This window comes from Poeciliopsis prolifica, unplaced genomic scaffold (assembly GCF_027474105.1).
Source record: "Poeciliopsis prolifica strain line A6 unplaced genomic scaffold, Auburn_PproV2 SCAFFOLD006, whole genome shotgun sequence".
NCBI classification, from domain to species: domain Eukaryota; kingdom Metazoa; phylum Chordata; class Actinopteri; order Cyprinodontiformes; family Poeciliidae; genus Poeciliopsis; species Poeciliopsis prolifica.
In genome coordinates this window covers 17,147,341-17,161,237 of record NW_026562381.1, presented here as the reverse complement: position 1 = coordinate 17,161,237, position 13,897 = coordinate 17,147,341, and the positions used below count along the sequence as shown (strand labels likewise).

The following is a 13,897-nucleotide window of genomic DNA, read 5'->3' as shown; positions in this document are numbered from 1 at the left end:
ATACATGTAGTACAGATGTTTAGCATTAAAGGATGAACAGGAGTGTATCTGTTAATATTCTTGAGAAGATTTAAAAATAAAACTACACTGAGGGAATATCCAACATAAACATGCCTCCTTATATCCAGATCTCCTCTAGGTGTTGAAATCACAAAAATTGTTTTAGCATTTTATACCTCAACTTTGTCGAATTCTGCCTAAATGAAATACGTAAAAGGCAGATTTATAGTTGTGTGTCTGGAGGCTGCAGAGGATTGGAAAGGAGCCTCTAGAGCCAGAGAGCACATCCTCTTAAAACTGACTCTACATCACAGCTGAGCGAAACTCCTCAGGGTCTTTAAGAACTAAGACTGCTTGTTTATTTTAAACTTTAATCATCAGCAAACCTCTTTTAAGTACTCATGGTGTATAGTGCAGGTCATGGCCTGTAGGAACCTTTAGCAGTATCTAGAAGGTGAGCACAACGAAGAACACCTTGTACTTTAAACAGCTTTAACTATGAGACACATTCACTGTGTCTCAACAGCTTCTGGAGGCTGAAAGCTTTGATGAAGCACAACTTATCCATCTTTGCTCTTTGAAGAAAATTCCTTCGAAGACGCAGCTCTTTCCTACGCCAAATTACGTCGAACAGTGAGAACACAACTCTACGGAGTGGAGAACCTCATGTTTCGCTTTTCCATTCAGCCTGATTGAAGGTGTTGGTAAATACCGACACCTCATGCGCCAAAGAAAGAACTAATCTAAGGAGTTAATACAAACAGGTGAAATGTAAGAGTTTATTAATGGACTGTTACATTTAACTCAAGTAAATACTGGCTTAAATGAAAAAAATATCTTAATGCTGCTTTAGGCCAATCTACATCCTAACTCTTTGTAAATGGTTTATTTAATGATGCTTTATGAGTATAAAACTGAGCCATATGAGTATAAAACTGAGTTATGTTACCTTTTCTTCTGAGCTTGAGGTTTGGTACCAATGATGAATTTAAATATTTTTTAATAACTTAATCATAGCCTAGTGTAAAATGATACACTAAGGTGACATACACAGTTTTGAAAGACAAATATAGGAGAATGTTGTCAAGGCAGAGTTTAATTTCTAAATTTTATTTTTTAAATCAATAAAAAAAGTCAGAGTAATATGTGTTGAAAAGTTCTGAACTTCTGTATTATTGGTACAGATTGGTCTCATCAAACAGATCTGATAGAAAAACAGAGGAGTCCTTGGCAAAAGGTCAGGATTTTAAGGTTGGAAGATTACATTTTGGGAAGTTTTTTTTTTTTTTTGCACGGTATTTAGTTTTGAAGTTGATCCACATTTCAACTTCAAAAAACATTTACATTTGAATTAAGTATCTCCCTAATTTAGTTTAACTTTAGTCGAAGTATTTTGTTGAGACGCATTTTCAACCAGCTCCCAGTTTTAGTCTGTCAGACAGACAATCCATCCAGTTTTAACAAAGCTAACTTCAGTTACCCTGAGCTATGTCTATGGTTAACATCTTTCTTGGAAAACTCACTGACTGAGTAGTAATCGTAAATCAGCTACTGCTCTCATTAACTCTGTGTACTCAGGTTTTCTTTCCTGTAGAAACTGCTCTTGGATTCGTGCTTCTGTCTTTTCTACGTACCTTCTCTATCCCGTCTAATCCCCAGCAATGGAGGCAGATCGACATTCATACTTGACCTGGTCCTGTTGGAGGTTTCATCTGATAAAGGCAAGTTGTTCTTTTCCACTTTTAACACACTAGTTCAGTATGAGGGGTTGCTGCAAAGTCAGTGACTCAATAAATCTGAGCTCCTTTTTCCCATACGTGTATAAAGTCAAACCCAATGCTATTCTTCCCCTCTTAGATTAAGATTTCAATTTATTTTCGTTCAACCAAGAAGTTTGTTTCTGATAGGAAAAGATGAAGCCATATCACAAAAGATAAAACAATTTAAAAGAACGATCTGCTTTATTTACGGCTCAGGGTTAGACAGGCCTGAATGAATAAAAAAAATTAAAATGAAAGTTTTTGAAAACAACAACAAATTCTAGTAAATTATGAGTTGGGGAAAAAAAGTCAAAGAGAAAACTATGTTTTAGCACCAACGGGCGCTCCAGCTTTATGATCTGTAGGAAAAAAACCTAACTTAGAGGAGAAGATGAGGACTTTGTGATATATTTGCAGAAATCGTTCTTATTTTCACAGAAGCCCTGAATTTCAGATACTGTTCATCTGCAGGACTAGTTTATTTTTCAAGTCTGACACTTTTTTTCTTCTGGGATTATCTCCTTTCATATTTTTTTAAGTACACAGCAAGCTTTCATGGTCATGGACAAGGATGGACAGAAAATGCATTAAAAAGGGTCAAAGATCAGGGAAAAGTTTCAGAAAGCATCATGAACTATGGATCCAAACCACTTCAAAACTTCTTGGAAACAGAACCCCCCCCCCCCGACACACACACACACACACACACACACACACACGACACACACACACACACACACACACACACACACACACACACACACACACACACACACACACACACAAAACTGAATTAAGCAAAAGCCTCAATAAATGTAACTATAGTAACTTATTGTTCAAGCTCAACAACATATTGAAATCAACATGAAGTAAACACATGAAGAATACTTTTATATTTGATTCATTCCTATTATTTTTTGTTTTTATTTCCTACTCATAAATCATTTTTAATAGAAAATCTACCATGGAGCAGGAAAAAACAAGCCAGTACTGCTGTTTAATAATCATAAGCACTAAAACAAAACCCTCATGAATCATAGGCAGCCCAGTCAATGAAAGAAAAACTAGAAATGCTCCAATATGACTAAAGAGCCAGGCTGAATATTTTTCAGATGAAAAGGAAACCAAATTGCAGAGGACAACTGGAACAACAATTGTTCACTGTAGAGGTTTTAATGTCAAAACAGCGGTCTGGCAAACTGACAACAGACAGCAGCCTGAGGCCCAGAGACAGACTCCTTAGAAGTGCCTCCGTATTACCGCCTTCCCTGCAGCCGCGCTCTCAAACCCTTAAACAGTGTGCAGACTGAATTTCTCGAGTGTGACCTCCATGATGCTGTCACCCAGCGGAGACGCTGCTGTTTTCATACTTGATTGTTTCATTTCGCACGTCTCTGGCAGCAGCTCGACGGAGACCGGCTTCTGAGTCACGTCCGTCAACGGTCACACAGGACCCGACTAATCACCATGCCAGGAATTAACTTTGTTTATTGAAATGATGTGAGAATCAAACCCGATGCCTGTTCGTCAGAAGCGTGAGCAGAAAAAGCCATTTTCTTCCTAAAATAGCTGAGTGGTGTTGAATCGTGGCGAGCTCTGCACCCCGCTGACTTACACACTGATTTATTCCGTCATTACTGTGAGTGATCAGCCCTTCAAAACTCTCCTCTATTATCTCCAGATGGGATGACGAACCATATTTCATTCTGATTTGAGCCTTTACTGCGGTGATTCGGGGTAAAGACCACCTGCCTGTAACCCACAGAGGTACCTATCTCTGCCCCACAGACACACACACACGCACACACACAATGCAGGTAATGAACGTTTCTTACCATTTTGGATGTCCAGGATATGATGTTTGTCTAACATCCAACCTCCCATGTTGGAGGCATCCAGTTCATAGCCCTGTATCACCGCCGTCCTCTTCTCCCAGAGCACCACATCAAGGCAGGACTCATATTCATATCCCACTGACACTGAAAATAATGGCAGGAGACGCCGACGGTGAGCTGGGCTGCAACCTTTTTACTTGACACTTATAGCAGCAATGAGGCTTGTAGCTCGGCAGTCACTGAGCGCATGTTGTGGTTGTTTTACGTGTCCTCTGGCTCTTTGGCTGTGCACTTCTCCCCAGCTGGGTTGATTTTAAAAGACCTGTGGGGTTTCCGTATCTCACCTGCTCCATTTGAATTTTATGTGCTCTCCTCTTATTTGTCTTGTGTAAATGCAAATGAAGCAGAAGGTAAACCTGCATGTGAAGGTGGGGCTGAGTCTCTTTAACAATAAAGTCTCAAGCGGAGCCCATTAAAGTAAACATCATAATCACTGCGATGTGGTTAAAAACACGAGTGCTGCATGAAGATGTCGGATTCTTATCAAACTTCTTGATTTTGCGAGAGGGTTTTCAGTTTTTTGAGAATCAGTGGTATTGTATTAAGATTATTTTAAAAAGGCAGCTGTTTTACTGATTGAATAATATCTTTAAAAATTGCTAAAATGTAACTCTTTTTTGGGGGAAAAGACAGACCAGGGTTTATGTTCTGCAATCATCTGTTGTTTGGTGAAATCGGTTCTGAAACTTCTGTGCAGGTTCTGGTGCCTGGGTTATTTTTAGTGGTTCCTGATCATTTACAATATAGCAGAACAAGTAAACAAGTCTTTGCGGCTCCTACTTTGTTATTTTTCTCTCTAAGGTTGAAAGTTGAGGATGGCTTGTCGTGTGTTTTGTTGCAACCTGAAGTGTGAAATAAACTTCAGTGGAGTTTGAAAACAAAATATGTGAATAGGTTTATCAATGTTTGTGCCCACTTGATTTTTTGTTTTTTTTTTCAGGGGGGATTTTATTGTAATCCATAGTATGGCCCAGAAAATCTTTGGGAACCACCGTCCTGTAGAATAATTTAAACTTTCTGTCAAATACTTTAGATGTGCGTGACAGAAAAATCACATTTTTAAAATAATTCAGAATCATATTTGTCAGCAAAGTCTGTGAATACCGAAGACTGAAGAGGCAGGAGTCCACTGTACATGACTCCAGGTGTTTATTGAAAAATACTTCTTTAGAAGCTCGCAATTGGTTTACCACAGCAGAGAGAGTCTGGTATTCAATATATGGGATTTTGATGTCAGTCTGTCTTTCCCAACTGGAAACTTTAGGTAAATTTCAGCTTATTTACATTAAACTTCATGCTTGTAAAGTTCAAGTTTTTAGTCTGAGTGAAGAATGGATTTTATTAGAAAAACCACTTCAATCAATGGATTTTATTGATTGAAGTGGTAAAATAAAGAATGGATTGAATTATGTTGGTTGATGCAATTTGAGTTCATTGTTTCATCTTAAGCCACATCAAAAATCTTTTGGAAAACCCTTTAAAAACAAAACCTATATTCAGATGTTATACAACATAACCATAACACAGCCAGCCCTGCAGATGCAGATAATTTCTTTTCAAAAAAGACTTAATGTTCCTGGAGAAGAGATTTTGTCCAACCCCAATGAGGATGCTACTGTTTTCCATATTCACCTCTCTAAAACAACCAATGTGCAAAACATAAAACCCAAGATTAGATATGTATTTACATAATATGATATTTGTGTTCAATAATATTTAAAATAGTAATTTGGTCAAAAAAACAGTTCCACATTATCTTTTTTCTACTTGCTTCATGCAGATTTTTTAAGGCCACTGCCTCATAGGCAATATTTTCATTCTTGCACAGCTGCTGAAATATCATACATGGAAAATAAACAAGTCAGCAGAAAAAGCGTCGGCCTTCAAAAAACATGCCGCACGGAGGGATTTGAGGATTTCACACCAACTGCTACATCTTTATTGCTCATGGTAACCAAAGCAGTCCCCAGCCAAATAATCTTCAATTGAAAAACAAGTGAAATCAATCTCTAAAAGTTCAAGCGAGGTTCAGCGCCTGAGGGCGTCTGACAGCGAACTTCTGCTTGCACAACATCTTTAGTGGGCAGCTTCACAGCAGGAACTCACCCACAGCCTCTGCCAGGCCGAAGACCTTCTGATTGTAGGCGTCTGTTTTATCCCAGATGAAGGTGTAGGAGAGGTCGGGGAAGGCCGGGAAAGACTTCTGGAACTGACGGCCCATGACGGCCACCATCAGGTGGACTTTCATCAGGCCAAAAGGGAGGCGGTCCTGGGTCAGAAGCACCTTGAGGATGGGCTTGTAGCCAGCTGCCCTGGAGCTCAGGTAGACCAGGTTGAGGTCACTGCCTGGTATGGCCACTTGCTCATGAAGCACCTATGATTTTAATTAGCAGTCAGACTGGTGCCAAAAGCACAGTGTGAAGAGCAGACATAAAAAAAACCCTCACATACAGCTAACAGGAGCAATGGGAGTCTGTATTTAACTTAGAGACTGGCTCTAATTACAGTTTATAAAGTTACTGTGCAATCTGCAAACTCTGTGCACATTACAGAGGTGTGCTAGAAAAATGGCTTCATCCCAAAGGCAGCAGATAAGTTCTTTAGAATCAGCAAGCAGAATAAAAATCAAATACTGTATGACTAATAACAGAAACTGTCTTTTTAGGGTGTCTCAGTTTGCACCTGAAGCTGCTATTATGCAAAAAAACACACACAGCAGTTTGCTTTTCTCAGCTAAAACCTGGCACAGACAGATGTGGTCCCGACAGAGAAAGTAAAGGCTGTGGTCACATTTCGCAGCGGGAGATTTCTCTGAACCGGCCACAGACTAAACATATTAATCTGTGCTGCTGGGAGACAATTTATTGCTTTGTATTTGGGGAGATACTCTTCCATAAAGACCCAAAAGACAGATCAGACCCTGTGTGAAATGAGCAAGACAAGCCGCTGTGAAACGAAGATAACATAATCAAACCCGCAGCCAGTAATGCTTGGATCATTCCTGAGTAAAAATACAGCAGTCATTCAAAAGCAATCAGATATAAGGGGAATTTGAAATTGGCTATAAAAACAATGAGAGGTGATGCTTCTGAGTCACCTCAGCGCTGTCCGCTCACCTGGGTCTCAGGGATGATGGGGTTGTCCTCTGGGGACGTTTTGTAGAGGGTGGAAAGTGGCGAAGCCAGAATGTACGGATTGGGCCTGACCAGGCCGGTCAGGTAGCAGCTGGGGATGTCGTTCTCTTCCCGCTTCATCACCACCGTGTCCATCACATGGAAGATGTTCCAGGGGAGCCACACGGTGTGCTGCAGGGTGGGGAACGGCGCTCGCTCATAACTCAGGGTCAGGCTGGCGCCGCCATTCGCCAAGATGTCAAACCTTCCCAGGACAGAAATATATGGAAAACACTGAATATTATCTATTGTAAACTAGCCCATTGTTTCAATGCACCATCTGAACCATTTAAACTGAAAATAAAATATTTCAATCATTTACCATACAGATTATCACCCGTTTGCAGTTCACAGATGTTTCTGTGGAAGGTAAACTGAAATTCTGTATCTTGGTGCAATCCTAACTGACACGCTAAAGTTGCTTTTTCCTTGCCCCTGATTGGCTGTATGTCCGAGAGATACAGAAGACTGTTGATGTTAGATTCTGCTGTAGTGATGAGATGGTTTCCACTGTGCATATTAATGCATATTAGGATATCTTTATTGATTAAATTATTAAAATACTTAAGACACCCCCTAAAAATCCACATTACTGGCTATTTTAACAGTTCAAACACCAAATATATCATAAAATTCAATAATACAAAGAATGAAACCCAACTTAGCCCTTCTGTAGAAACTAAGATCTACACTCTTCCTTAAAGCCAATCAGTGCCAGGGAAAATAAATGGCACTTCTCTAATTAGCATTATGTGCTAATAAGAGACACATTTCATTTTCATACATCCTTACTAGAGGTTTGTTCACATGTTTATGAAACTGCTTATATTGTAAATCAGTATTTCTCAAAGAGGGTGTTCAATAATTTTAGCTGAATTAAAGATTTTTTTAATAATATTTTTTCTTCTAAAGTGATGGATTTTTGGAATTAATAAAGTGATACCTAAACTAGAATTTGGGTAAAAAAATCTTATTGGTTTGATTTCTGATGAGAGCTGTGGACAGAGACTCTTTTTTTCCAGACCACCAAAGCAGAGAAACTTTTTTCAAACAAGTCCCAACCATTCAGCCTCCATTTAACATTCTCATTCACTGAATTTAATTTATTACTTCTGTTCAACCAGGCATGGCGGTGGCAGGAACATTATGGCTGAATTTGGTTTGGAGCAGGGCGTTGGGGGGCGGAGTTTGGGGAGTTTCCTCTGGTGAACTGGTGTTAATTAGCACAACGTTACTGAGGGAAGTTACTGGTTTGAAAATGAAGGGCGAGTCTTTGAAGTGCTGCTCTATATAGTCGCTGAGCTTCACACCCAGGGGACGCAGCATCTGTGTGGTGACATCACATGTATTCTCATGCACAAAGACACACTTGCAGGTTTCAGTGCATATGCACTTCTCTCACACACACACCACACCCACACACACACACACACACACACACACACACACACACACACACACACACACACACACACACACACACACACACACACATATACGTGCCAACAGCCAAGCTGTGCAGCTGACCTAAAACAGCTTCCTTCTCAAGCTCTCTCCTCTTTTGGGCAATGGGGAGCTCACAGCTGCAAGAGGCCATGCTTTGATGCTGCCCCTCCACCCTTCCCTTCTTAACACACTGAGCGGATCTGTTGGCTAACCAAGTGTGATTATCCCCTACCATTTATCACGCTTCTTGTCAGAGAGTTACAGGGCGGAATATCTGAAGAAATCAGCTAATCCTCAGCCATACGGGGACCCAGGGACCGCGATTCATAACAGCAGCTGTACAACTCCCTGCCACTCAAAAAGCCTTTTTGTTCCACACTGGCAACACATAAACATGGTCTTTATGCGTTGAATTGGAACCAAAAGTCTGGTTCATAATTTTGACAAACGGTCGTGGGTGTCAGCACTCCTCCCTCAGCCTTTCTGTGAAATATGCAACATACGCTTTCCTTGTATGTGTTTGCACTCCCATTATTAAGGACCTATCTGTGGTAATAGCAGGAGAAGGTCAGACAGTAATCCCATGTTTTACTACTCCACGGGCAGATTGATTCTACCCTCGCTGATTCAATGCATTTTAAACAGCTCGCTTCAGAATGGCCTCCACCATGGTGGCATTTGCATGAGGAATTGTTCTAAGGCACAATGTGATGCCGTTGTTTTGGGAAGCTTTTTGCTCAACCACCAGGACACCTGTCCCACTGTTGGACGCCTTTTACTACGACGTGCAGCTCAACGAGAACCTCAGAAAAAGCATGACCTCTCCATTTTCTTACAAGCAGCACCCTTTGATGTTTGTGAAAACAGGGAATTGCTTACATGCCGTCCTGCCGGGTGATGGTGTAACCGTAATGTGGGTAGTGCAGGAAAGACACGTTGACTCCAATCAGCGGGGTCCCATCTCCCGTTAGGACCTGACCCCGGATGACTGATGCCAAGCTGTGAAAGGAAACAAACAAAAAAATGAGCTGAGCAAACGAGCGACCGCTGCTTCACCACGGATCACAACTGCCACATGTTGGCCAGCGGCATGAAGACAGAGGTATGATTCACAGACTGCTACCAACACACTCACATCAGCGGCTGCTAGTCATGAAAAAGCTGCCATAAAGAGTCACTGTGTCTGTTTATTGCTTTAAAAAGCCATAATTTATACAAATAAAAGCTTTTGTTAACATTTTGCTGTATCTTGCACCTCTATTGCAGCATTTATTATTCAAGAGAACGCAAGGAAAGAAGCCTAGTTATGTATGAGTAAGCTTCCTCTTCTGACAGGTTGCAGCATACAACACCATTACAGTTCCTAAGGGTAGTCATCTCATTTATGGGGATATAACAGTGAATAAAAATTCAATGAGCACAAATGGAGTTCATTTACAGATTACATTTTTCTGATGTCTATGAATAGTTTCATAACGGTGTGCCATGTTATACTCAGAGCCTTGCAGAAGTATTCACATCTCTTGAGCATGTTTACACTTTTTCCTCATTCTCAGCATAAACTTTAATGTTTTTGTTGAGGGTTTTTAAGAAAGAGCAGCTAAGTGAAATATAACTGTGAACTTGGTTTTCAAGTTTTTAAATAAAAATCAAAGTCTGTCATGCATTTCTATCAGCTTTACTCAATAACGAACATTGGACATCTACAAATAAAAATATTTGCTTATTCATAAAAAAAGTTCAAGTTCAGTCAAACTGGATGGAGAGTCTCTGAAAATCATTGTTCAAATCTTTTCACAGGTTCATTGGATTTATAGATCCGTACTTTGACTGGGACATTTTAAGCTGTGAATATGCTTCGATATGAACCACTCCACACGGTGGCTCGCTATGTTTAGTTTTTTTGTCCTGCTGGAACCTCCTTTCCAATCAAAAGCTCTTTGGAGTCTTTCCATCAATCAGATTCCTGGTCACTTCTGGAAAAGAAGCCCAAAGCATGATGCTGCCACCACCAGGTGTCATTATTAAGTTCAGTGTCAGTTTTTTGGAGAGCATCATGTAAATGTGGCCTTAATAAATTGTTCTTGGATCAGGTACTGCCTGTTAGAACATTAATTTAATAAAACATAATGTGCAGTCGAGTGGAAATCCCATTTTCACTCTTTTGTAGAGCAAATCTTCCCCTGACACTGCAGGGCAATCAACCCCACACCTGTTTTTCTATGATGCTAGGGCAGAACACAAAGAAAGCAAAGTCCAGATGACAGAACTCTGTTAGAGAATTGTGTGAATGTTTTGGCTGTGTTGTTGTTTCAAGCGCTGAATCGGCTACGCAAGACACTAAGGAAAAGGTTAATGATGCATCGGTCAATTAGCCAGTGATCAATATTGGCTAATTTCTTTTCTTGATCGGCTTTGATCATTGATCTGAAGGTCAAATACTGAAAAATCGGATTTTCTTTCCTCAGTTCATTAAATCAAAACAAAAAAAGTCCCACTATTTTCAGTTCAGAAATGCATCATCAAACATGTTCTGTAATGGACCTTTTGTGTTTGACTTCAGTAAGTCTTATTTAAAGGTTCCAGGCTTGTGCTTTGATGTATCCAAGAAGATCATTTCTAAGGTGGATTTAAAACTCGTTCTTCCGTCAGAGACATTTTTCCTCTTTTATTTCTAGGATTAAAACAGAATTCACAGAAACGACTTTGGTATAATCCTTAGAAACAAACATTTAAATTGGTATGACAGACAGAGAAAACTTGTAAAGCCTGATTGGTGTGTCTCCAGTGAAGGTGAAAGCTGAGATGTATAACAACCGAACAAAATAGGCAGTTAGATGCTCAGACGGCAATGTAACGTCTGTGTGGTTAATGAAGGCAAAAAATAGAGTCTGACAATGAATATTCTTATTGGTCTGATGCTGCAGAAGGAAAATGTTTCTCTGAATTGCATCTGAAAGAACAGTGACTCACATGATGATTGAGAGAAGCATGTATGGTCTTAAAAATCTCCTTTTTCCTGTGTCATACCAGAGTTTCATGGCAGCAGGCTTTAAAAGTATCAGTGGTGATACTCATGATGACAGATATTACATCGACAAGAACAGTGTTACAAGCGCTCCGGCTCTGTTACAGATACACTCTTGATGTAAGAAGCCAAAATACTTGTTGGCTGATGTGTCAAGAGACACTTTATAGCAATTCAGAACAACGAAATACAACGCCGGAGGCAAAGTGTCGCAAAAGACAAAAACAACAAGGGTTCCTAAAAGGAAAAGCACTTCTGCAAAACAAAGGAGGATAACCAAGAAAAGGTTTAGAAAGGTGAACTCAGAAGTGAAGATGTGAAAGAAAGATGCAATTTATATTCCGAAAACACAAAATGTTCAGCCCTGAAAATGTCAAAATATGAAGGTTTCCTGTTTTTGAAAAAAATGCTCTATTTTCAAATAAGCACAAGAAATTTCTCTGAAAAAAAAAAAACATTTTCGACAAGTACTTTTGCCAACATCCACACCCGGGGTTGCTTTGTACAACCCACCTCCCACTGCTGACCAAACATGAATGCCTCTGGAGCAGATAGGGGGATTAAATACTTCACTTCAGGACAACACAGTGGTAGTTAGTCTTCTGTATGGGAGGGCATTATTCATTCACCAGCCCCTCTCATATTATTCCTGCTGGTAAATGGATTTGCTTCTGGTCAAAAAGCTTTCCACCAGCAGTTTCTTTTTTCCCCACTTTCACCTGGAAAAAAAACAGTATTTTTTTCACCTTTTTTATGCATTTCCTTTATAAATCACAGACGCAGAAGATTCATACATGATTTAAACTCCTGGTATCCTTGACCATTTTTCAACACGACTGCGAGGCCTTCAGGTAGAACTTGTATAACACCGATTCTCATTCCTAAATTCATGCTTGTGGGGTAATTTGTTAGGTCCGACCTGCGTTTGAAGGTAAAACGGAGCCAGACAATGTAATATTTCTCCATCAACATTTACTCATTTGCCATATCAGAACTGCACAGGGGAATTTTAAAGGCGTTTCTGCTGCATTTGTCATTGGTGAGTAAAAAGTGCTCATTTGGCTGCTTTATCTGGAGGTCATTACATATATGAGACAGGAATGATCAACAGCATGAGCCCCTCTCTTATTTCTCTCCTTGCATGACTGTATGCTGTCATTTATTTGCTGGGTTTTTTTAAAAGAAAAGAAAAGAAAAAAAGACCACTTAAGAGCTCCAGCAAAGGCTCCCTCTTTCTTCCCCGTGTCTCTATTAATCTTTGGAGAGGCAGACGGATGATGCAAGAACTGAAGCCCATAAACAAACGCAAAGCAACACCACCTGCTGAAACTCCAGAAATGAATCACAAAGTACATGCATTCTTATCTGTCACTGTCCCACACTGGCTGCAGAAAAACACCATCTGAAAACCCAGTGGGAGACTCGTGTGGGGACATGCGATACGGCTGAGGAACTATTGTGGAGGAGAAGGTTTGGACGGGGGGGGGGGGGGGGGGGGGGGGGGGGCGACGTTACACCACAACACATGTTTATTCTCTCTGCTGTGCAAGAGACAAGTTTACTGCCGAGTTCTGAAACCAGACCGCACACTGGAACCGGCTCCCCTTCTGTCAGATCACACAAAGGCTTTTTGGAAGAAAATAGAAGGAGACGAATGACCTCTAAGTATTTCCAATTTCTCTTCTGTCCCACATCAAGCACTCCGTGACTAACAGTCGCCGCTGCCGAGGAAAGTCTTCTTTATCGCCGTTGTAGCAGAGATTCAGACGCTTCTTTATGAAGCAAACTTCACTTCATGACAAGAAATGTTATCAAAAGGAGCTTTGAAACAAACACTACTAAGTTTTACTTTTAGTGTTAAAAGGCATTCATGCATAAAGTTGAGTTTTTCCACAGCAGTGATAATGTGGGTGGAAAAAATAGTTAATTGTCACATTTAACAGCAAGCATGTTTGTAGAGCTACTGAAATTCTGTTTTTTACTCTAAAGCTGACTTTGGAGAAAAGATAAAAAGAAAAATTTAATTTTTGAGAAATAAAGCTAATGCTACAGCCAGACATGAAATCGACAGTAAGCTCAAGACAATGAGGATGAGGATTACTGAGAACCCAGCTGAGGGGAATTGCCTCATTCTATATTTTCAGTAAAGCACGCTATTTACATAAGGATTACTTTAAACTGTTGGATGAAATAATCCCAAAGCCTTCAGCACACAGTTGGTAATCATTTTCCTCTCCATCAGTTCCCCAAAAACTTGTTTCTGTGAAAATGTAAATGCAATAATTTCCTGTTTAATTAAAAAAAAATCCTGCTTCACACCTGGAACCACAAATTATATTTACATCAAACATTTTAGTCAATTCCTATAACTTCGACAAACCTGACACTGAAGGTCCACATTTGAGGTGAATAAAAATGTGCATGGATATAAAAGTGGCTCAAATTAAAATCATATGTGTGTAAAATACACAATAAATAAATGCCAGATAATTAAATAATTCCTTCTAATGGAGGGTTTTTTTAGTTGAATAACAACTAAAAAAATTAATAAGTAAAAAGATTTTTGAACAAATAAATGAATAAAATGACTAGATA

The 13,897-nt window shown here is 39.8% G+C and overlaps 1 protein-coding gene across 1 annotated transcript in view; it reads right to left on the bottom strand.

The window, feature by feature from the left end:
- Positions 1 to 13,897, bottom strand: part of LOC129360392 (teneurin-3-like) — a 179,510-nt gene that overhangs the window by 38,774 nt on the left and 126,839 nt on the right. Inside the window, 4 exon segments of the mRNA XM_055030568.1 lie at positions 3,596 to 3,739; positions 5,762 to 6,029; positions 6,772 to 7,033; positions 9,154 to 9,273. Coding sequence (XP_054886543.1) covers positions 3,596 to 3,739; positions 5,762 to 6,029; positions 6,772 to 7,033; positions 9,154 to 9,273 — 794 coding nt within the window.